The sequence below is a fragment of the Cherax quadricarinatus genome, chromosome 3 (assembly GCF_038502225.1).
Source record: "Cherax quadricarinatus isolate ZL_2023a chromosome 3, ASM3850222v1, whole genome shotgun sequence".
NCBI lineage: Eukaryota > Metazoa > Arthropoda > Malacostraca > Decapoda > Parastacidae > Cherax > Cherax quadricarinatus.
In genome coordinates this window covers 28,965,417-28,991,632 of record NC_091294.1, presented here as the reverse complement: position 1 = coordinate 28,991,632, position 26,216 = coordinate 28,965,417, and the positions used below count along the sequence as shown (strand labels likewise).

Genomic DNA, 26,216 nt, shown 5'->3' with positions numbered 1-26,216 from the left:
CTTAATTCATCGAGCTCTTAATTCACGGAGCTCTTAATTCACGGAGTTCTTATTTCACGGAGCTCTTGATTCACGGAGCTCTTGATTCACGGTGCTCTTGATTCACGGAGCTCTGAATTCATGGAGCTCTTAATTCACGGAGCTCTTGATTCTCGGATCTGTTAATTCACGGAGCTGTTAATTCATGGAGCTCTTGATTAACGGAGCTCTTAATTCATGGAGCTCTTAATTCACGGAGCTCTTAATTCATGGAACGCTTGATTCACGGAGCTCTTAATTCATCAGCTCTTGATTCACGGAGCTCTTAATTCACGGAGCTCTTAATTCATGGAGCTCTTTATTCACGGAGCTCTTAATTCACGGAGCTCTTAATTCATGGAGCTCGTGATTCATGGAGCTCTTAATTCACGGAGCTCTTAATTCATGGAGCTCTTAATTCACTGAGCTCTTAATTCATGGAGCACGTGATTCAAGGAGCTCTTGATTCACAGAGCTCTTGATTCACGGAGCTTTTAATTCACGGATCTCTTAAGACACGGAGCTCTTAATTCACGGAGCTCTTAATTCACGGAGTTCTTAATTCACGGAGTTCTTAATTCACGGAACTATTGATTCACGGAGCTCTTGATTCACGGAGCTCTTAATTCACGGAGCTCTTAATTCATGGAGCTCTTAATTCACGGAGCTCTTGATTCACGGAGCTCTTAATTCATGGAGCTCTTAATTCACGGTGCTCTTGATTCACGGAGCTCTTAATTCATGGAGCTCTTAATTCACGGTGCTCTTGATTCACGGAGCTGTTAATTCACAGAGCTGTTTATTCATGGAGCTCTTGATTCACTGAGCTCTTAATTCATGGAGCTCTTGATCCACGGAGCTCTTAATTCATGGAGCTCTTGATTCACGGAGCTCTTAATTCATCAGCTCTTGATTCACGGAGCTCTTAATTCACGGAGCTCTTGACTCACGGAGCTCTTGATTCACGGAGCTCTTAATTCACGGAGCTCTTAATTCATGGAGCTCTTAATTCACGGAGCTCTTAATTCACGGAGCTCTTAATTCACGGTGCTCTTGATTCACGGAGCTCTGAATTCCTGGAGCTCTTAATTCACGGAGCTCTTGATTCTCGGATCTGTTAATTCACGGAGCTGTTAATTCATGGAGCTCTTGATTCACGGAGCTCTTAATTCATGGAGCTCTTAATTCACGGAGCTCTTAATTCATGGAGCTCTTGATTCACGGAGCTCTTACTTCATCAGCTCTTGATTCACGGAGCTCTTAATTCACGGAGCTCTTGACTCACGGAGCTCTTGATTCACGGAGCTCTTAATTCACGGAGCTCTTAATTCATGGAGCTCTTAATTCACGGAGCTCTTAATTCATGGAGCTCTTGATTCACGGAGGTCTTAATTCACGGAGCTCTTAATTCACGGAGCTCTTAATTCATGGAGCTCTTAATTCACTGTGCTCTTAATTCACGGAGCTTTTAATTCACGGAGCTCTTGAGTCACGGAGCTCTTAATTCACGGAGCTCTTAATTCACGGAGCTCTTAATTCATGGAGCTCTTAATTCACGGTGCTCTTAATTCACGGAGCTCTTATATCACGGAGCTCTTAATTCTCGGAGCTCTTGATTCACGGAGCTCTTAATTCACGAAGCTCTTAATTCATGGAGCTCTTGATTCACGGAGCTCTTAATTCAAGGAGCTCTTAATTAACGGAGCTCTTAATTCATGGAACTCTTGATTCACGGAGCTCTTGATTCACGGAGCTCTTGATTCACGGAGCTCTTAATTCACGGAGCTCTTAATTCATGGAGCTCATAATTCACGGAGCTCTTGATTCACGGAGGTCTTAATTCACGGAGCTCTTAATTCACGGAGCTCTTAATTCATGGGGCACTTAATTCACTGTGCTCTTGATTCACGGAGCTAATAATTCACGGAGCTCTTAATTCACGGAGCTCTTAATTCACGAAGCTCTTGAGCCACGGAGCTCTTAATTCACGGAGCTCTTAATTAACGCAGCTCTTAATTCATGGAACTCTTGATTCACGCAGCTCTTGATTCACTGAGCTCTTAATTCACGGAGATCTTAATTCATGGAGCTCTTAATTCACGGAGTTCTTCATTCATGGAGCTCTTTATTCACGGAGCTCTTGATTCACGGAGCACTTAATTCACGGAGCTCTTAATTCACGGAGCTCTTAATTCACGGAGCTCTTAATTCACGGAGCTCTTGATTCACGGAGCTCTTAATTCACGGAGCTCTTAATTCACGGAGCTCTTAATTCACGGAGCTCTTAATTCACGGAGCTCTTAATTCACGGAGCTCTTAATTCACGGAGCTCTTAATTCACGGAGCTCTTAATTCACGGAGCTCTTGATTCACGGAGCTCTTAATTCACGGAGCTCTTAATTCACGGAGCTCTTGATTCACGGAGCTCTTAATTCATGGAGCTCTTGATTCACGGAGCTCTTAATTCACGGAGCTCTTAATTCACGGAGCTCTTGATTCACGGAGCTCTTAATTCACGGAGCTCTTAATTCACGGAGCTCTTGATTCACGGAGCTCTTAATTCACGGAGCTCTTAATTCACGGAGCTCTTGATTCACGGAGCTCTTGATTCACGGAGCTCTTGATTCATGGAGCTCTTAATTCACGGAGCTCTTGATTCATGGAGCTCTTAATTCATGGAGCTCTTGGTTCACGGAGCTCTTAATTCATGGAGCTCATAATTCACGGAGTTCTTGATTCATGGAGCTCTTAATTCACGGAGCTCTTGATTCACGGAGCTCTTAATTCACGGAGCTCTTAATTCACGGAGTTCTTAATTCACGGAGCTCTTGATTCACGGAGCTCTTAATTCACGGACCTCTTAATTCATGGAGCTCTTAATTCACGGTGCTCTTAATTCACGAGCTCTTAATTCACGGAGCTCTTAATTCACGGCTCTTAATTCATGGAGCTCTTAAGCTCTCACTCTTAATTAACGGAGCTCTTAATTCACACTCTTGGGAGCTCTTGATTCACGGAGCTCTTAATTCACGGAGCTCTTAATTCTTAATTCACGGAGCTCTTATTCACGGAGGTCTTAATTCACGGAGCTCTTAATTCACTCTTAATTCATGGAGCTCTTAATTCACTGGATTCACGCTCTTAATTCACGGAGCTCTTAATTCACGGAGCTCTTAATTCATGGAGCTCTTAATTCACGGTGCTCTTGATTCACGGAGCTCTTGATTCACGGAGCTCTTAATTCACGGAGCTCTTAATTCACGGAGCTCTTAATTCACGAAGCTCTTAATTCACGGAGCTCTTGATTCACGGATCTCTTTATTCATGGAGCTCTTAATTAACGGAGCTCTTAATTCATGGAACTCTTGATTCACGGAGCTCTTGATTCACGGAGCTCTTAATTCACGGAGCTCTTAGTTCATGGAGCTCTTAATTCACGGAGCTCTTGATTCACGGAGCTCTTAATTCACGGAGCTCTTAATTCACGGAGCTCTTAATTCATGGAGCTCTTAATTCACTGTGCTCTTGATTCACGGAGCTCTTAATTCACGGAGCTCTTAATTCACGGAGCTCTTAATTCACGGAGCTCTTGAGTCACGGAGCTCTTAATTCACGGAGCTCTTAATTCACGGAGCTCTTAATTCATGGAGCTCTTAATTCACGAAGCTCTTATATCATGGAGCTCTTGATTCACGGATCTCTTAATTCATGGAGCTCTTAATTCACGGAGCTCTTAATTCATGGAGCTCTTAATTCACGGAGCTCATGATTCATGAAGCTCTTAATTCACGGAGCTCTTGATTCACGGAGCTCTTAATTCATGGAGCTCTTGATTCACGGAGCTCTAAATTCATGGAGCTCTCGATTCACGGAGCTGTTAATTCACGGAGCTCTTAATGCACGGAGCTCTTGAGTCACGGAGCTCTCAATTCACGGAGCTCTTAATTCACGGAGCTCTTAATTCATGGAGCTCTTGATTCACGGAGCTGTTAATTCACGGATCTGTTAATTCACGGAGCTCTTGATTCACGGAGCTCTTGATTCACGGAGCTGTTAATTCACGGATCTGTTAATTCACGGAGCTCTTGATTCACGGAGCTCTTTATTCACGGAGCTCTTAATTCACGGAGCTCTTGATTCACGGAGCTCTTAATTCACGGAGCTCTTAATTCACGGAGCTGTTAATTCACGGAGCTGTTAATTCACGGAGCTCTTGATTCACGGAGCTCTTAATTCACGGAGCTGTTAATTCACGGAGCTCTTGATTCACGGAGCTGTTAATTCACTTAGCTCTTGATTCACGGAGCTCTTAATTCACGGAGCTCTTAAGTCACGGAGCTGTTAATTCACGGAGCTCTTGATTCACGGAGCTCTTAATTCACGGAGCTCTTGAGCCACGGAGCTGTTAATTCACTGAGCTCTTGATTCACGGAGCTCTTAATTCACGGAGCTCTTGAGCCACGGAGCTGTTAATTCACGGAGCTCTTGATTCACGGAGCTCTTAATTCACGGAGCTCTTGAGCCACGGAGCTGTTAATTCACGGAGCTGTGAATTCACGGATTTCTTGAGCCACGGAGCTCTTAATTCACGGTGCTCTTAATTCACGGAGCTCTTAAATCACGGAGCTCTTAATTCACGGAGCTCTTGATTCACGGAGCTCTTAATTCACAAAGCTCTTAATTCATGGAGCTCTTGATTCACGGAACTCTTAATTCATGGAGCTCTTAATTATTGGAGCTCTTAATTCATGGAACTCTTGATTCACGGAGCTCTTGATTCACGGAGCTCTTAATTCACGGAGCTCTTAATTCATGGAGCTATTAATTCACGGAGCTCTTAATTCATTCACGGAGCTCTTAATTCATCTTAATTCATGGAGCTCTTAATTCTTTATTCATGGAGCTCTTAATTAACGAGCTCTTAATTCATGGAACTCTTGAGCTCTTAATTCACGGAGCTCTTAGTTCATGGAGCTCTCTTGATTCACGGAGCTCTTAATTCACGGAGCTCTTAATTCACGGAGCTCTTAATTCATGGAGCTCTTAATTCACTGTGCTCTTGATTCACGGAGGTCTTAAATCAAGGAGCTCTTAATCTTAATTCACGGAGCTGGATTCACGGAGCTCTTAATTCACGGAGCTCTTGACGGAGCTCTCACGGAGTTCTTAATTCACGGAGCTCTTAATTCACGGAGCTCTTAATTCATGGAGCTATTAATTCACGGAGCTCTTGATTCAGGGAGTTCTTAATTCACGGAGCTCTTAATTCACGGAGCTCTTAATTCATGGAGCTCTTGATTCACGGATCTCTTGATTCACGGAGCTCTTGATTCATGGAGCTCTTAATTCATGGAGCTCTTGGTTCACGGAGCTCTTAATTCATGGAGCTCTTAATTCACGGAGTTCTTGATTCATGGAGCTCTTAATTCACGGAGCTCTTGATTCACCTAGCTCTTAATTCACGGAGCTCTTAATTCACGGATCTCTTGATTCACGGAGCTCTTAATTCACGGAGCTTTTAATTCACGGAACTCTTAATTCATGGAGCTCTTGATTCACGGAGCTCTTGAGTCACGGAGCTCTTTAATTCACGGAGCTCTTAATTCACGGAGCTCTTAATTCACGGTTCTTAATTCACGGAGCTCTTAAATCACGGAGCTGTTAATTCACGGAGCTCTTGATTCACGGAGCTGTTAATTCACGGAGCTCTTGATTCACGGAGTTCTTAATTCACGGAGCTCTTAATTCACGGACGGAGCTCTTAATTCACGGAGCTCTTGAGTCACAGAGCTCTTAATTCACGGAGCTCTTAATTCACGGAGCTCTTGATTCACGGAGCTCTTAATTCACGGAGCTCTTAATTCACGGAGCTCTTAATTCACGGAGCTCTTAATTCACGGAGCTCTTGAGTCTCGGAGCTCTTAATTCACGGAGCTGTTAATTCACGGAGCTCTTGATTCACGGAGCTGTTAATTCACGGAGCTCTTGATTCACGGAGCTGTTAATTCACGGAGCTCTTGATTCACGGAGCTGTTAATTCACGGAGCTCTTGATTCACGGAGCTCTTGATTCACGGAGCTCTTAATTCACGGAGCTCTTAATTCACGGAGTTCTTAATTCACGGAGCTCTTGATTCACGGAGCTCTTAATTCACGGACCTCTTAATTCATGGAGCTCTTAATTCACGGAGCTCTTGATTCACGGAGCTCTTAATTCACGGAGCTCTTAATTCACGGAGCTCTTAATTCATGGAGCTCTTAATTCACTGTGCTCTTGATTCACGGAGCTCTTAATTCACGGAGCTCTTAATTCACGGAGCTCTTAATTCACGGAGCTCTTAGTCATTCACTGTGCTCTTGATTCACGGAGCTCGGAGCTCTTAATTCATGGAACTCTTGATTCACGGAGCTCTTATTTCACGGAGCTCTTAATTCATGGAGCTCTTAATTCACGGAGCTCTTGAGTCACGGAGCTCTTAATTCACGGATCTCTTAATTAACGGAGCTCTTAATTCATGGAACTCTTGATTCACGGAGCTCTTGATTCATGGAGCTCTTAATTCACGGAGCTCTTGATTCATGGAGCTCTTAACTCATGGAGCTCTTGGTTCACGGAGCTCTTAATTCATGGAGCTCTTAATTCACGGATTCAATTCATGGAGCTCTTAATTCACGGAGCTCTTAATTCACGGAGCTCTTAATTCACGGAGCTCTTGATTTAATTCACGGAGCTGTTAATTCACGGATCTCTTCATTCACGGAGCTCATGATTCATGAAGCTCTTAATTCACGGAGCTCTTGATTCACGGAGCTCTTAATTCATGGAGCTCTTGAGCCACGGAGCTGTTAATTCACGGAGCTGTTAATTCACGGAGCTCTTGAGCCACGGAGCTCTTAATTCACGGAGCTCTTGATTCACGGAGCTCTTGAGCCACGGAGCTGACGTTGACAAACCTACCAACCTTTCCCCTGTTCCACGCTCTGTGGCTCCTGAGGGTTTAGTGTTTCCTCATTAATAATAACACTGGAATTAAATAATAAAGTAATTTTTCTATTCTTAAAAATTTACTAACTTCATATTTTTTCAAAAGAAATAATGAAAACGTGAGAAAAAATTTACTGACAATTTAGTAAAATAAGTTTAATTTGTATGTTTTTATTCACATCAGAAATAAACCAACCCCCTCCCCCTCCCCCCCCCCAAAAAAAAAAATCCTGACTACTTAAATAAAAACTACTCTTTATTCGTTTTTTTTTTTATAATATATTTTCAAACCCATTCAGTAAACTTCTGAGGACAAAATCAAAATGACACTTAACATTCTGATTTTTTTTTTTGTGTCAGTGTCACGTGCGATTTGCAACTGGAGAACAATAGTCATCTTGATCATGATAAAGAAAAAAACGAGAGATTTCCCATTGATCCTAAAAGTTGAGTTCTTGGCTTGTCTCTTGTCTTGGTCCGGCAGCTGGATCATGATCCTCCTGGCCGGGTGCAACATGATCGTCCTGGCCGGGTGCATCATGATCCTCCTGGCCGGGTGCATCATGATCCTCCTGGCCGGGTGTATCATGGGGTGCATCATGATCCTCCTGGCCGGGTGCATCATGATCCTCCTGGCCGGGTGCATCATGATCCTCCTGGCCGGGTGCATCATGATCCTCCTGGCCGGGTGCATCATGATCCTCCTGGCCGGGTGCATCATGATCCTCCTGGCCGGGTGCATCATGATCCTCCTGGCCGGGTGCATCATGATCCTCCTGGCCGGGTGCATCATGATCCTCCTGGCCGGGTGCATCATGATCCTCCTGGCCGGGTGCATCATGATCCTCCTGGCCGGGTGCATCATGATCCTCCTGGCCGGGTGCATCATGATCCTCCTGGCCGGGTGCATCATGATCCTCCTGGCCGGGTGCATCATGATCCTCCTGGCCGGGTGCATCATGATCCTCCTGGCCGGGTGCATCATGATCCTCCTGGCCGGGTGCATCATGATCCTCCTGGCCGGGTGCATCATGATCCTCCTGGCCGGGTGCATCATGATCATGATCTCCTGGCCGGGTGCATCATGATCCTCCTGGCCGGGTGCATCATGATCCTCCTGGCCGGGTGCATCATGATCCTCCTGGCCGGGTGCATCATGATCCTCCTGGCCGGGTGCATCATGATCCTCCTGGCCGGGTGCATCATGATCCTCCTGGCCGGGTGCATCATGATCCTCCTGGCCGGGTGCATCATGATCCTCCTGGCCGGGTGCATCATGATCCTCCTGGCCGGGTGCATCATGATCCTCCTGGCCGGGTGCATCATGATCCTCCTGGCCGGGTGCATCATGATCCTCCTGGCCGGGTGCATCATGATCCTCCTGGCCGGGTGCATCATGATCCTCCTGGCCGGGTGCATCATGATCCTCCTGGCCGGGTGCATCATGATCCTCCTGGCCGGGTGCATCATGATCCTCCTGGCATCATGATCCTCCTGGCCGGGTGCATCATGATCCTCCTGGCCGGGTGCATCATGATCCTCCTGGCCGGGTGCATCATGATCCTCCTGGCCGGGTGCATCATGATCCTCCTGGCCGGGTGCATCATGATCCTCCTGGCCGGGTGCATCAAGATCGGCATCATGATCCTCCTGGCCGGGTGCATCATGATCCTCCTGGCCGGGTGCATCATGATCCTCCTGGCCGGGTGCATCATGATCCTCCTGGCCATCATGATCCTCCTCGCCGGGTGCATCATGATCCTCCTGGCCGGGTGCATCATGATCCTCCTGGCCGGGTGCATCATGATCCTCCTGGCCGGGTGCATCATGATCCTCCTGGCCGGGTGCATCATGATCCATCATGATCCTCCTGGCCGGGTGCATCATGATCCTCCTGGCCGGGTGCATCATGATCCTCCTGGCCGGGTGCATCATGATCCTCCTGGCCGGGTGCATCATGATCCTCCTGGCCGGGTGCATCATGATCCTCCTGGCCGGGTGCATCATGATCCTCCTGGCCGGGTGCATCATGATCCTCCTGGCCGGGGTGCATCATGATCCTCCTGGCCGGGTGCATCATGATCCTCCTGGCCGGGTGCATCATGATCCTCCTGGCCGGGTGCATCATGATCCTCCTGGCCGGGTGCATCATGATCCTCCTGCATCATGATCCTCCTGGCCGGGTGCATCATGATCCTCCTGGCCGGGTGCATCATGATCCTCCTGGCCGGGTGCATCATGATCCTCCTGGCCGGGTGCATCATGATCCTCCTGGCCGGGTGCATCATGATCCTCCTGGCCGGGTGCATCATGATCCTCCTGGCCGGGTGCATCATGATCCTCCTGGCCGGGTGCATCATGATCCTCCTGGCCGGGTGCATCATGATCCTCCCGGGTGCATCATGATCCGGGTGCATCATGATCCTCCTGACCGGGTGCATCATGATCCTCCTCCGGGTGCATCATGATCCTCCTGGCCGGGTGCATCATGATCCTCCTGGCCGGGTGCATCATGATCCTCCTGGCCGGGTGCATCATGATCCTCCTGGCCGGGTGCATCATGATCCTCCTGGCCGGGTGCATCATGATCCTCCTGGCCGGGGTGCATCATGATCCTCCTGGCCGGGTGCATCATGATCCTCCTGGCCGGGTGCATCATGATCCTCCTGGCCGGGTGCATCATGATCCTCCTGGCCGGGTGCATCATGATCCTCCTGGCCGGGTGCATCATGATCCTCCTGGCCGGGTGCATCATGATCCTCCTGGCCGGGTGCATCATGATCCTCCTGGCCGGGTGCATCATGATCCTCCTGGCCGGGTGCATCATGATCCTCCTGGCCGGGTGCATCATGATCCTCCTGGCCGGGTGCATCATGATCCTCCTGGCCGGGTGCATCATGATCCTCCTGGCCGGGTGCATCATGATCCTCCTGGCCGGGTGCATCATGATCCTCCTGGCCGGGTGCATCATGATCCTCCTGGCCGGGTGCATCATGATCCTCCTGGCCGGGTGCATCATGATCCTCCTGGCCGGGTGCATCATGATCCTCCTGGCCGGGTGCATCATGATCCTCCTGGCCGGGTGCATCATGATCCTCCTGGCCGGGTGCATCATGATCCTCCTGGCCGGGTGCATCATGATCCTCCTGGCCGGGTGCATCATGATCCTCCTGGCCGGGTGCATCATGATCCTCCTGGCCGGGTGCATCATCATCATGATCCTCCTGGCCGGGTGCATCATGATCCTCCTGGCCGGGTGCATCATGATCCTCCTGGCCGGGTGCATCATGATCCTCCTGGCCGGGTGCATCATGATCCTCCTGGCCGGGTGCATCATGATCCTCCTGGCCGGGTGCATCATGATCCTCCTGGCCGGGTGCATCATGATCCTCCTGGCCGGGTGCATCATGATCCTCCTGGCCGGGTGCATCATGATCCTCCTGGCCGGGTGCATCATGCTCCTGCCCGGGTGCATCATGATCCTCCTGGCCGGGTGCATCATGATCCTCCTGGCCGGGTGCATCATGATCCTCCTGGCCGGGTGCATCATGATCCTCCTGGCCGGGTGCATCATGATCCTCCTGGTCGGGTGCATCATGATCCTCCTGGCCGGGTGCATCATGATCCTCCTGGCCGGGTGCATCATGATCCTCCTGGCCGGGTGCATCATGATCCTCCTGGCCGGGTGCATCATGATCCTCCTGGCCGGGTGCATCATGATCCTCCTGGCCGGGTGCATCATGATCCTCCTGGCCGGGTGCATCATGATCCTCCTGGCCGGGTGCATCATGATCCTCCTGGCCGGGTGCATCATGATCCTCATGGATCCGGGTGCCTCATGATCCTCCTGGCCGGGTGCATCATGATCCTCCTGGCCGGGTGCATCATGATCCTCCTGGCCGGGTGCATCATGATCCTCCTCCTGGCCGGGTGCATCATGATCCTCCTGGCCGGGTGCATCATGATCCTCCTGGCCGGGTGCATCATGATCCTCCTGGCCGGGTGCATCATGATCCTCCTGGCCGGGTGCATCATGATCCTCCTGGCCGGGTGCATCATGATCCTCCTGGCCGGGTGCATCATGATCCTCCTGGCCGGGTGCATCATGATCCTCCTGGCCGGGTGCATCATGATCCTCCTGGCCGGGTGCATCATGATCCTCCTGGCCGGGTGCATCATGATCCTCCTGGCCGGGTGCATCATGATCCTCCTGGCCGGGTGCATCATGATCCTCCTGGCCGGGTGCATCATGATCCTCCTGGCCGGGTGCATCATGATCCTCCTGGCCGGGTGCATCATGATCCTCCTGGCCGGGTGCATCATGATCCTCCTGGCCGGGTGCATCATGATCCTCCTGGCCGGGTGCATCATGATCCTCCTGGCCGGGTGCATCATGATCCTCCTGGCCGGGTGCATCATGATCCTCCTGGCCGGGTGCATCATGATCCTCCTGGCCGGGTGCATCATGATCCTCCTGGCCGGGTGCATCATGATCCTCCTGGCCGGGTGCATCATGATCCTCCTGGCCGGGTGCATCATGATCCTCCTGGCCGGGTGCATCATGATCCTCCTGGCCGGGTGCATCATGATCCTCCTGGCCGGGTGCATCATGATCCTCCTGGCCGGGTGCATCATGATCCTGGCCTGGCCGGGGGTGCATGATCATCATGATCCTCCCTCCTGGGGGTGCATCATGATCCTCCTGGCCGGGTGCATCATGATCCTCCTGGCCGGGTGCATCATGATCCTCCTGGCCGGGTGCATCATGATCCTCCTGGCCGGGTGCATCATGATCCTCCTGGCCGGGTGCATCATGATCCTCCTGGCCGGGTGCATCATGATCCTCCTGGCCGGGTGCATCATGATCCTCCCGGGTGCATCATGATCCTCCTGGCCGGGTGCATCATGATCCTCCTGGCCGGGTGCATCATGATCCTCCTGGCCGGGTGCATCATGATCCTCCTGGCCGGGTGCATCATGATCCTCCTGGCCGGGTGCATCATGATCCTCCTGGCCGGGTGCATCATGATCCTCCTGGCCGGGTGCATCATGATCCTCCTGGCCGGGTGCATCATGATCCTCCTGGCCGGGTGCATCATGATCCTCCTGGCCTGGATCCTCCTGGCCGGGTGCATCATGATCCTCCTGGCCGGGTGCATCATGATCCTCCTGGCCGGGTGCATCATGATCCTCCTGGCCGGGTGCATCATGATCCTCCTGGCCGGGTGCATCATGATCCTCCTGGCCGGGTGCATCATGATCCTCGTGGCCGGGTCATGATCATCCTGGCCGGGTGCATCATGATCCTCCTGGCCGGGTGCATCATGATCCTCCTGGCCGGGTGGATCATGATCCTCCTGGCCGGGTGCATCATGATCCTCCTGGCCGGGTGCTCGACGCTGTTGTTGTCATTGGTATTGTCAGATATTTTTTTATGCCTGAGGACTGGGTAAGACTAATAAAACAGGTGCAAGGCTTGTGCTGTACTGGGACAAGACATGTGCTGTACTGGTACTAGTCATGTGAGGTACTGGTACAAGACATGTGCTGTACTGGTACAAGTCATGTGCTGTACTGGTACATGTCATGTGCTGTGCTGGTACAAGACATGTGCTGTACCGATACAAGTCATGTGAGGTACTGGTACAAGACATGTGATATACTGGTACAAGACACGTGCTGTACTTGTGCAAGACATGTACTGTACTGGTACTAGACATGTGCTGTACTGGTGCAAAAGAAGTGCTGCACTGGTACAAGACATGTGCTGTACTGGTACAAGTCATGTACTGTACTGGTACAAGACATGTTCTGTACTGGTACTAAACATGTGCTGTACTGGTGTAAAACAAGTGCTGTACTGGTAGAAGACATGTACTGTACTGGTTCAAGACATGTGCTGCACTGGTGCAAGACATGTGCGTCATGTGTCCGAGACATGTACTGTACAGGTGCAAGAAGTTTCATGTGTCCAAGACATGTTTTTCATGTATCCAAGACACGTGCTGTTCTGATGCAAAACATGTTTTATGTGTCCAAGACATATTTTTAATGTGTCCAAGACATGTACTGTATTGGTGCAAGACATATGCTTCATCCAAGACATATGTTGCACTGTACAAGACGTGTTTCATGTGTCCATGACATATGCTGTACTGGTATAAAACACGTGCTTCATGTGTCCAAGACATGCGATGTACTGATCCAAGACACTTATTTTTTGTTCAAGACATATATTGTATTGGTTAAAGACATGGCTCTTACTGGTCAAAGACATGTATTTCTTGTAACCAAGACACGTGTTGTGCTAGTGCAAGCCATCTTGTGCAAGTCCAACACCTGTGCTGACTCAAGACATGTTTCGTTTAAGCCTAAAATGCATCTTGTACAGATGGGTGTTGAACAAATCCGAAACGTGTTTTACAGGTGTTGTACAAGTTTAAGACATGTGTTTTACTCGTGCAAGACACTTGTTGTACTTGTCCAGAAATCTTGCATTTTATTTGTAGTGACTAAACATGTGTGTGTCTTCCAGGAGGCGTGGGCGCGGGCGTGGGCGGGGGCGGGTGGGGCAGTCAGGCTTCCAGCTCCCCCGTGTGGCGTGACCCCCGGGTGCTGGTGCCAGGTGCCGTCTCAGGCCTGGCACTCATCCTCACCCTCACCACAGTCTGTGTCTGCCTCAGGAAACGTTAGTGCCTCCTTGTGTACTTACCCAGTTGTACTCTCCCAGTTGAGGTTGCAGGGGTCGAGTCCAAGCTCCTGGCCCCGCCACTTCACTGGTAGCCACTAGGTCACTCTCCCTGAACCGTGAGCTTTATCATACCTCTGCTTAAAGCTATGTATGGATCTTGCCTCCACTACATCGCTTACCAAACTGTTCCACTTCCTGACTACTCTGTGGTTGAAGAAATACTTCCTAACATCCCTGTGATTCATCTGTGTCTTCAACTTCCAACTGTGTCCCCTTGTTGCTGTGTCCAATCTCTGGAACATCCTGTCTTTGTCTACCTTGTCAATTCCTCTCAGTATTTTGTATGTCGTTATCATATCCCCCTTATCTCTCCTGTCCTCCAGTGTCGTCAGGTTGATTTCCCTTAACCTCTCCTCGTGTGTGTGTGTGTGTGTGTGTGTGTGTGTGTGTGTGTGTGTGTGTGTGTGTGTGTGTGTGTGTGTGTGTGTGTGTGTGTGTGTGTGTGTGTGTGTGTGTGTGTGTGTGTGTGTGTGTGTGTTTGTGTGTGTGTGTGTGTGTACTCACCTATTTGTACTCACCTATTTGTGGTTGCAGCGGTCGAGTCACAGCTCCTGGCCCCGCCTCTTCGCTGATTGCTACTAGGTCCTCTCTCTCCCTGCCCCATGAGCTCTATCATATCTCGCCTTAAAACTATGTATGGTTCCTGCCTCCACCACATCACTTTCTAGGCTATTCCATGGCCTGACTACTCTATGACTGAAGAAATACTTCCTAACATCCCTTTGATTCATCTGAGTCTTCAACTTCCAATTGTGACCTCTTGTGTCTGTGTCCCATCTCTGGAACATCCCGTCTTTGTCCACCTCGTCTATTCCGCGCAGTATTTTATATGTCGTTATCATGTCTCCCCTGACCCTCCTGGCCTCAGTGTCGTGATGTCCTCGCTTGTACATAATGTATTTTAATCATATTTACATTCTGTCCTCGGTGCCAATTTCTTAAATATTATCTTTCAGTCACATTATTCCTAAAAATTTTTTTTTTATTATGATTATTTCTTGATGCCTCATTGCTCCATGAATAAGTAGTAACAAAAGAATATAAGAAAGAAGGAACACTGCAACAGGCCTACTGACCAATGCGAATCAGTTCCATGCCACCCCCCGGCTTAGAACAATGACCCACCTAGTCAGGACACTTCCACTTAAGGAAGGAGCACGGCACTAGACCTGGTAGCACAAGCTAGTCAGGTCCAACTCACACCCACCCACACCCACTCATGTATTTATCCAACCTATTTTTAAAACTACACAAGGTCTTAGCGTCTATGATGGTACTCGGGAGTTTGTTCCACTCATCCACAACTCTATTACCAAACCAGTGCTTTCCTATATCCTTCCTGAATCTGAACTTTTCCAACTTGAAACCATTTCTGCGAGTCCTGTCTTGGTTGGATATTTTAGCACGCTATTTACATCCACTTTATTTATTCCTGTTTTCCATTTATACACCTCAATCATTTCCCACCTAATTCTACGCCTTTCTAGACAGTGCAGATTCAGGGTTCTCAGTCTATCCTCATAGGGAAGATTTCTGATGCATGGGATCATCATTGTCATCCTCCTCTGTACGTTTTCCAGTGCATTTATATCCATTCTGTTATATGGTGACCAGAACTGAGCAGCATAGTCTAAATGAGGCCTAACCAAGGATATATAGAGTTGAAGAACAAACTGAGGACTTCTATTATTTATACTTCTTGATATGAAGCCAAGAATTCTGTTAGCTTTATTACGAACACTTATGCACTGTTGTCTTGGTTTCAGATTACTGCTAACCAGAACTCCTAAATCCTTTTCGCAATCAGTAGTATTAACGAGAAAAATAAATGTTTCCTACTCATAAAATATAGATGATAACAGTATTTCTAATGGTGGTGGAGAGGCTGTATGTAGTGTTATTGGTGAGGTTGGCTGTAGTGCTGGAAGAGTTACTGTTGGTGAGGCTGAAAGTAGTGTTGGAGATGTTAAGGTGTTGTTGCCCTGTCCAGGTCCCTCCAGCACGCCATCACAGAAGGAGCTGCCTGACGCAGTCATGGACGCTGCCGAGGAGAAGACGTCAGCTATGCAGGCGAGGGAGGATGTCTACACCACCGTCAGGAGACCGGCACCAACCCCTCCCCAGCAGCAGCAGCACCAGCAGCAACAGGAGGACCTCAGGGACAACACTGGTAATCATTCACGCAGCTATGCCCTTCATTTTCTTTTTACACCTGTCTTCACTTGTTTTCCCACTAGCAGGTGTAAACTGCTGTATCTTGTCCTTAGCCAGAAAAATAGCTAAGAGGTCTTATAAGCATTAAATCAGCTATTCTTGCTTTCAGAGAAATATAAAACCTCTGGTATTTGCCTTTAAGCATGTACACGATATTTTTTTGGTTCTTAGCCATAATCAATCATGATCATCATTAACGAAATATATTTGCTGTCTACCAGACAAAAATTAGTATTGCTTTTATGTATTTAAAAAAATCGGTTCCTGCCCTCACACATATATTAATCCTTCAACCAATCACTAGAATTTTCCTCACGCAATCACCATCAAAACATCTCTCATTTTATGAGGGTTTGTGTCTAAAGGACATCCATGAGTAAACTCCTCAAATACCTCTATGAATTGTGCTTGGACTTCCAGCAAGCGTGCGTGAGCGTGTTAGATAGGAGTTAATGGAGACGAATGGTACTTGAGACCTTACGAGCTGTTGGAGTGTGAGCAGGGTAATATTTAGTAAAGGGATTCAGGGAAACCGGTTATTTTCATATAATCGGACTTGAGTCCTGGAAATGGGAAGTACAATGCCTGCACTTTAAAGGAGGGGTTTGGGATATTGGCAGTTTGGAGGGATATGTTGTGTATCTTTATACGTATATACTTCTAAACTGTTGTATTCTGAGCACCTCTGCAAAAACATGGATTATGTGTGAGTGTGGTGAAAGTGTTGAATGATGATGAAAGCATTTTCTTTTTGGGGATTTTCTTTCTTTTTTGGGTCAGGGAGGCAGTGGAGATGTCCTGTCTAAGAGCAATTTGTGGTGTAAATTTTATGCAGAAAATTCGGAGTGTGGAAATTAGGAGAAGGTGTGGAGTTAGTAAAAGTATTAGTCAGAGGGCTGAAGAGGGGTTGTTGAGGTGGTTTGGTCATTTACAGAGAATGGATCAAAGTAGAATGACATGGAGAGCGGATAAATCTGTAGGGGAAAGAAGGCGGGGTAGGGGTCGTCCTCGTAAGGGTTAGAGGGAGGGGGTAAATGAGGTTTTGTGGGCGAGGGACTAGGACTTCCAGCAAGCGTGCATGAGCGTGTTAGATAGGAGTGAATGGAGACGAATGGTACTTGGGACCTGACGATCTGTTGGAGTGTGAGCAGGGTTATTTAGTGAAGGGATTCAGGGAAACCGGTGGGACTTGAGTCCTGGAAATGGGAAGTACAATGCCTGCACTTTAAAGGAGGGGTTTGGGATATTGGCAGTTTGGAGGGATATGTTGTGTATCTTTATACGTATATGCTTCTAAACTGTTGTATTCTGAGCACCTCTGCAAAAACAGTGATTATGTATGAGTGATGTGAAAGTGTTGTATGATGAAAGTATTTTCTTTTTGGGGATTTTCTTTCTTTTTGGGTCTCCCTGCCTCAGTGGGAGACGGCCGACTTGTTAATATATATATATATATATATATATATATATATATATATATATATATATATATATATATATATATATATATATATATATATATATATATATATATATATGTATATATATATATATATATATATATATATATATATATATATATATATATATATATATATATATATATATATATATATATATATATATATATATATATATATACATTTCCAGCTTAGGTCATCAGGTCGAAATATACAAATAAAATTCATTAAAATTTTCAGAATATCGATATGAGTTTCCTTGTGTTTAATTCACATTAGGGAATATGTTGATTGATAGTGCAACATGACTCACGAAATCGTAATGACACGATTGCAAACAAACCATACCACGGGCGGGGATAGAACCCGCGGTCAGAGAGTCTCAAAACTCCAGACCGTCGCGTTAGCCACTGGACCAGCTAGCCACATAAGATTCGTATAACTAGGTATATTTCTACACCATAGGAAGGTTAACATAGCACCACTGTGACCACAGTGGCTAGCTGGTCCAGTGGCTAACGCGACGGTCTGGAGTTTTGAGACTCTGATCGCGGGTTCTATCCTCGCCCGTGGTATAGTTTGATAGTGTATACATGTTACTTCACCTTCTGTTATATTTATATATACGAGTTATCACTGACTTCTATTCATTCTTCGTTGTCCGTGATAGGATGACTAGGATGGTCGTGGCTTGGATGTTACTCCTGGGATGTTCTTGACCCTGATAATCTAGCAGGGTTGACCCTGACATTTTAACGACTATGTTTAGTCTTTGACCCTGATACCCTGAGTTGGTCCTCACCCTGACATCGTACACGAGTCGTTCCTCACCCTAGCATCCTACGTAAGTTTTCCCCTCACCCTAACATACGTAAGTTTTCCCCTCACCCTAGCATCCTACGTAAGTTTTCCCCTCACCCTAACATCCTACGTAAGTTTTCCCCTCACCCTAACATACGTAAGTTTTCCCCTCACCGTAGCATCCTACGTAAGTTTTCCCTCACCCTAGCATCCTACGTAAGTTTTCCCCTCACCCTAACATACGTAAGTTTTCCCCTCACCCTAACATACGTAAGTTTTCCCCTTACCCTGACATCCTAGGTAGGATGAATGATGATCCTGAGAGTGTCTTGGTTGTTGCTACAGGAGACTACAGCGAGGAGGATCTGTACCCCTACGCTACAGCGACCTTCCAGATGGGCGGGGGCAGCCCTCCGCCCCCCGCCCCGCCCTCACCGCCCACACACGCCCACCATCCACAACCCCGCGGCCAGAAAGCCTTCACCGCCCTAGTGTACCAAGCTCCCTCCATCCATGATGTCGACTCTCCTAACTTAGTAAGTTATACACTGCCACACTCTCCTAACTTAGTAAGTTATACACTGCCACACTCTCCTAACTTAGTAAGTTATATATTACCACACTCTCTTAACTTAGTAAGTTATACACTGCCACACTCTCCTAACTTAGTAAGTTATATATTACCACACTCTCTTAACTTAGTAAGTTATATATTACCACACTCTCTTAACTTAGTAAGTTATATATTACCACACTCTCCTAACTTAGTAAGTTATATATTACCACACTCTCTTAACTTAGTAAGTTATATATTACCACACTCTCTTAACTTAGTAAGTTATATATTACCACACTCTCCTAACTTAGTAAGTTATACACTCCCACACTCTCCTTAGTAAGTTATACACTGCCACACTCTCCTAACTTAGTAAGTTATATATTACCACACTCTCTTAACTTAGTAAGTTATACACTGCCACACTCTCCTAACTTAGTAAGTTATACACTCCCACACTCTCCTAACTTAGTAAATTATAGACTGCCACACTCCTAACTTAGTAAGCTATACACTGCCACTCTCCTAACTTACTAACTTATACACTGCCACATTCTCCTAACTTAGTAAGTTATACATTGCCAGTATCTTGATCCAAGGAACTGAAGCAACAGTCCCTTTCCTCAGATCATACCTGAATACTTCACATTTCTCAGACGCTGTTGTCCCCTGCGGGATTAGCGCTTCCCTGTGAATAAAACAATAATAATAACAGTAATATTCACCTGTGTCTTGTCTTGTCTTCATTAACTTAGTAAACTAAAGTTGTTCTAAGTGGCTATCTTGAAAGTTTTAGAGCTCAAGTTACGGTTAATCCCCAGATCAGCTGACTTGTGACACAGCTGGTAACCTTGATGCTTACACAGCTGGTAGCCTTGATGTTTACACAGCTGGTAACCTTGATGTTTACACAGCTGGTAGCCTTGATGTTTACACAGCTGGTAGCCTTGATGTTTACACAGCTGGTAACCTTGATGTTTACACAGCTGGTAGCCTTGATGTTTACACAGCTGGTAACCTTGATGTTTACACAGCTGGTAACCTTGAAGTTTACACAGCTGGTAACCTTGTTGTTTACACAGCTGGTTACCTTGATGTTTATACAGCTGGTAACCTTGATGTTTATACAGCTGGTAGCCTTGATGTTTACACAGCTGGTAACCTTGATGTTTACACAGCTGGTAACCTTGATGTTTACACAGCTGGTAACCTTGATGTTTACACAGCTGGTAACCTTGATGTTTACACAGCTGGTAACATTGATGTTTACACAGCTGGTAACATTGATGTCTACACAGCTGGTAACCTTGATGTTTACACAGCTGGTAACCTTGATGTTTACACAGCTGGTAACCTTGATGTTTACACAGCTGGTAACCTTGATGTTTATACAGCTGGTAGCCTTGGCTTACACAGCTGGTAGCCTTGATGTTTACACAGCTGGTAACCTTGATGCTCACACAGTTGGTAACCTTGATGTTTACACAGCTGGTAACCTTGATGTTCATACAGTTGGTAGCCTTGATGTTTACACAGCTGGTAGCCTTGATGTTTACACAGCTGGTAACCTTGATGTTTACACAGCTGGTAACCTTGATGTTTACACAGCTGGTAACCTTGATGTTTACACAGCTGGTAACCTTGATGTTTACACAGCTGGTAACCTTGATGTTTATACAGCTGGTAGCCTTGATGTTTACACAGCTGGTAGCCTTGATGTTTACACAGCTGGTAACCTTGATGCTTACACAGCTGGTAACCTTGATGTTTACACAGCTGGTAACCTTGATGTTTATACAGCTGGTAGCCAAGATGTTTACACAGCTGGTAGCCTTGATGCTTACACAGCTGGTATCCTTGATGCTTACACAGCTGGTAACCTTGATGCTTACATAGCTGGTAGCCTTGATGTTTACACAGCTGGTAACCTTGATGTTTATACAGCTGGTAACATTGATGTTTACACAGCTGGTAACCTTGATGCTTACACAGCTGGTAACCTTGATGTTTATACAGCTGGTAGCCTTGATGTTTACACAGCTGGTAGCCTTGATGTTTACACAGCTGGTAACCTTGATGCTTACACAGCTGGTAACCTTGATGTTTACACAGATGGTAACCTTGATGTTTATACAGCTGGTAGCCATGATGTTTACAAAACTGGTAGCCTTGATGTTTACACACCTGGTAACCTTGATGCTTACACAGCTGGTAACCTTGATGCTTACACAGCTGGTAGCCTTGATGTTTACACAGCTGGTAACCTTGATGTTTATACAGCTGGTAACATTGATGTTTACACAGCTGGTAACCTTGATGCTTACACAGCTGGTAACCTTGATGTTTACACAACTGGTAACCTTGATGTTTACACAGCTGGTAACCTTGATGCTTACACAGCTGGTAGCCTTGATGTTTACACAGCTGGTAACCTTGATGCTTACACAGCTGGTAACCTTGATGTTTACACAGCTGGTAACCTTGATGTTTACACAGCTGGTAGCCTTGATGTTTACACAGCTGGTAACCTTGATGTTTACACAGCTGGTAACCTTGATGTTTACACAGCTGGTAACCTTGATGTTTACACAGCTGGTAGCCTTGATGTTTACACAGCTGGTAACCTTGATGTTTACACAGCTGGTAACCTTGATGTTTACATAGCTGGTAACCTTGATGTTTACACAGCTGGTAACCTTGATGTTTACACAGCTGGTAACATTGATGTTTACACAGCTGGTAACCTTGATGCTTACACAGCTGGTAACCTTGATGTTTACACAGCTGGTAACATTGATGTTTACACAGCTGGTAACCTTGATGCTTACACAGCTGGTAGCCTTGATGTTTACACAGCTGGTAACCTTGATGCTTACACAGCTGGTAACCTTGATGCTTACACAGCTGGTAACCTTGATGTTTACACAGCTGGTAACCTTGATGTTTACACAGCTGGTAACCTTGATGTTTACACAGCTGGTAACATTGATGTTTACATAGCTGGTAACCTTGATGTTTACACAGCTGGTAACCTTGATGTTTACACAGCTGGTAACCTTGATGTTTACACAGCTGGTAACCTTGATGTTTACACAGCTGGTAACCTTGATGTTTACACAGCTGGTAACCTTGATGTTTACACAGCTGGTAACCTTGATGTTTACACAGCTGGTAACCTTGATGTTTACACAGCTGGTAGCCTTGATGTTTACACAGCTGGTAGCCTTGATGTTTACACAGCTGGTAACCTTGATGTTTACATAGCTGGTAACCTTGATGTTTACACAGCTGGTAACCTTGATGTTTACACAGCTGGTAGCCTTGATGTTTACACAGCTGGTAACCTTGATGTTTACACAGCTGGTAGCGTTGATGTTTAAACAATAATAATCCTGAAGTTTAAACAGCTGGTAACGTTGAAACTTACACAGCTATAACATTGATGTTTACGTGGCTGGTAACGTAGTTTCTGTCGTTGATGTTGATATTAATAGTTGTTGATGTTTACACAGCTGATAATTACGTAGCCGATGGTGTTGATGTTTACTTGGCTAATAATATCAATGTTTACTCGACTGATGTTGATCTTACACACAGCTGATGATGTTGATGTTTACAGAGCGAGGGAGACAGTCGGGGGTCGGAGGTTGGAGTGGCGTTCGGAACGTGTCGGGATGAGCATTACCCCGGGGTCATGGCTCCCCCCGACGCCCACCCCCACCCGCCCCCGCACCACCGCCGCCCACCCAGACACCTCAGGACCAGTAGGTTTGTTACACCTGTCACACACCTGTCACGCACCTGTCACACACCTGTCACGCACCTGTCACACACCTTTCACACACCTGTCACGTACCTATCACCTTTTATTCACCTGTCTTGCACCTGCCATCTGTCATTCAGTTTTCACCTGTCATACACCTGTCACCTACCACCTGTCATACGCATGTCACCAACCCCCTGTCATACGCATGTCACCTATCACTTGTCACGAACCACCTGTCATACAGCAATTATACATTTGTCATGAAATTCCATGTTTTTCACCGGATTATCATAATAATAATAATAATGATAATAATAATAATAATAATAATAATAATAATAATAATAATAATAATAATAATAATAATAATAATAACAATAATAATAATTTAATAATTCCATTATTTATATTTTTATTATTATTATTATTATTATTATTATTATTATTATTATTATTATTATTATTATTATTATTATTATTATTATTATTATTATTATTATTGTCGTTGTTGCCTTGGTGTAACTTTGACATTTTTTACTGTTTTTATTTCACTTCTAGTATTTCAGATTATCTTTTCTGTAAAATAAAGCAAATTACAATATATTCAATATAATTTAGGAAAATCCAGTGATAATAATTTCTTTAGCTTCGTTCATGTTAATTTCATAAAATAAAAAATAATTATTTGAACTAGGATATTAATGTGTTTTTTCTCGAAGACAGAAACACAAGTTGCTGAACACTGACTGGGGTCGATGTTTCGCTCTGTGCAGAGCCTTGATCATGGTACGCTGAAGATTTACACAGATCGAAACATTGTCCTAATATGAGTCTCTTCAGTAGCTTTTTCTTTTGTGATTGTACTAGTTAGCAATGGATTCTTCCTTTTGTTTTGGTCAGTAGTTTAAGACGAGATTATTAATGGTGTCTTATCTTCACCTCACTGTGCTGGCCCGGCATCCGTAGAATCACCCGCAACGTGCGCTTCCCCTAAGACATGCCGACCCGTCCTCCAGCACCAGCCGGAGAAGAGACAGCAACAGCAGCAGCAGCTGCAGCTACAGCAACAAAAGCAGCAGCAGCAGCAGCAGAGGCAACAGGATCAACAGCATTACCAGCAACCGCAACAGCAACACCAAAGCAGCCACCTCCTCCTTCACCAGCAACAGAAACGGGTCCCGCAACAACAGGAGCAGCAACTTTACCAACAGCAACATTACCAGCAACCACAGCAGAAACAACAGCAAAAGCAGCAGAAGCATTTCCTGCAGCAGCAAGAGCAAGAAGAGGAACAGCAACACTACCAGCAGCCCCAGCGCAAACAGCACCCACAACAATATTACTTTCCACAGCGTCAACAGGAACAGCAACAGCACTACCAGCACCCTCAGCAGCAGCATCTGCAGCAGACCCTCCAGCCCACAAGGTCCTCCAGGTACATCCTGTCACCTGGCCCATCACTAGTAAACGCTGAGTAGGGGCGTATTCTTGTGTAGAGTGGATAAGTACTCAGGGTGGATGGGATGCACTCGTGTCTATTCAGGAAAAATTGGCCAGCCAGGAGAGGGAGGATGGAAGCTGCATTCTCTACTCGATCTGTTATGGCTGGTCAAACTCCCTACACGGTGTGACAGGTCTGATCACATTCTTCACGGTACCACAGTTTTGATTAAACACACTAAATGATGTGTCAGCTGACATATATCTCTGTATGATAAAGCTCTGACCAAATTCCTCACTGCTCGGCAGCTCTGACCACACTGGGTTACATAGAAGGTGGAAAGAAGGCGAAACTATTAGAATTCTTAGAATCAAGTTCGCTATGTTTAATTATATAAAAGGGAAGACTTTCTTTGGACAGGCAACCCCCCAGATTATTAAATCAGGTTACCTGAAGAAAGCTATGCAGCGTGACTTATTTTCGTTAAGGGTCCTGTCGTCCTCGTAACTACTATGACCCAAAAACGGTTGACTAACACCCGGATGCAACTGGTGTATAGAAAGTTGCCCATACATCTGGTGGGCGAGGGTGATATGTGAATTGATTCCTTCCATTACACTGTGACTTTGAATCTCCACCGGCTCGACACTGACTGAAAAGTTTTGATTGAGACACTAGCAAACGGAACAAGCCTTTAATTCCAAAATGTTTCGCTCTACGAAGACTTTTTTTTTTTTTAGAGTAACACTATGTCCAAATAAATACTTGCTGGGCAAACTTGGGTCTCTGTCCTCACATGAGTGTTCTTGCAGGACCCTGGAACTGCAAAACGAAGAAAACTATGATTCACATTGCCTAGTGAGGATTTCCAGTAAAAGAGCTGCTCCAATCATTGACTCAGAGAGTTCCTTAGGTGCTGAAGGACAGCATCACTAACAAGAAGACTCCCTGACCGGGAGATATCCACAGATCAGGTGAACAGCATCCCTGACCACAGGACTCCCACGAGTTCCTCAGGTAAAGGGACCGATAGGATAAATAGGACTCGCAGTACCCACACACGGAATGGTTACAGAATGTTGACTGAGACGGCTCTTCCCCCTCAGGTTTATCCTGCTCATAGTAATACAACTTTAATATTCATATATTAGTTCCAAGGATTTAAACATCGTACTCTCTACATCAGCGAGGAAAAACACACGTTGCAGAAGTTTACCGTATTTACCGGCATATAAGGCGCACATTTTTCGCACATAAAAGTCTTGAAAATCACTCTGCGCCTTATATGCTCAAGATCAAGGCTAAGGGTAAGCTTTGGGTTACGCTTAAGCAGTTGTTTACTAACCTAACATTACAACTGCTTGGAAGTATTGTCTTATTTGTCTCATATGATCGTGCGCCTTAAAATGCTTCGCTCTGTGTAAAGCTTTATCAAGTCTCGACAAAGCTCTACCTTGAGCGAAACGTTGTCCAGGTAAATGTTTCGTCTGCAACCTGTCTCATTCATTCGTCGTTTATTAAATAAATATCAAGAGTGACTCCTGAGCGATGAGAGTAAATAAATATTTATACTTTATGCCAAACAACAACGATATAAATATCTTACTTGCTTTAATTACTTTTTGCTATTTTAACCTCCATATTGATAATAATGTCATGACATTAACACCATAACAATCTCTTAATGTATATACACTGAGATGTGTATGTCCTTCTGTATGCAAAACAACCACTGTGAAAGAATAGTGAAATTCCAAGCGCTTTCGTGACTTCTCACATTATCAAGGAACTATAAAAGCATTACATCAAAGGAAGGCATATAAAGGGTCGAGACCACACCTCACCATTGCATCCCACAAAAAAGCAACACCTGACCCGCGACGACACCCGACTCATAAGAAAGGAGGAACACTGCAGCAGGCCCGCTAGCCCAACTAGACAGGCCCTTCATGACATCCCACTAACAAAATATTTACCCATCCCTAGCACTCTACCCAAGAATTAAGATTTATTATTTATTAATAATATATTGGACAAATAATAAATCTTAATTCTTGGATAGAGTACTAGGGAAGGGTAAATATTTTGTTAGTGGGATGTCGTGAAGGTTTTGCCTAGTTGGGCCAGCGGCCGTGATGCAGTGTTCCTCCTTTCTTATGAGTCGGTTGTCGTCGCGCGTCAAGTGTTGTTTTGTTTTTTGATGTGATGATGAGGTGTGGTCTCGA

The 26,216-nt window shown here is 46.1% G+C and overlaps 1 protein-coding gene across 1 annotated transcript in view; it reads left to right on the top strand.

Moving 5' to 3' along the window:
- The window catches only part of LOC128684068 (cell adhesion molecule Dscam2), a 569,487-nt gene extending 543,716 nt beyond the window's left edge, over positions 1-25,771 (top strand). The window contains exons 29-33 of the mRNA XM_070091026.1: positions 13,538-13,690; positions 15,744-15,923; positions 18,574-18,764; positions 22,404-22,552; positions 23,517-25,771. Coding sequence (XP_069947127.1) covers positions 13,538-13,690; positions 15,744-15,923; positions 18,574-18,764; positions 22,404-22,552; positions 23,517-23,544 — 701 coding nt within the window. The 3' untranslated portion in view covers positions 23,545-25,771. The remainder of the gene's footprint in view (positions 1-13,537; positions 13,691-15,743; positions 15,924-18,573; positions 18,765-22,403; positions 22,553-23,516) is intronic.
- The last annotated feature ends 445 nt before the right edge of the window (positions 25,772-26,216 follow it).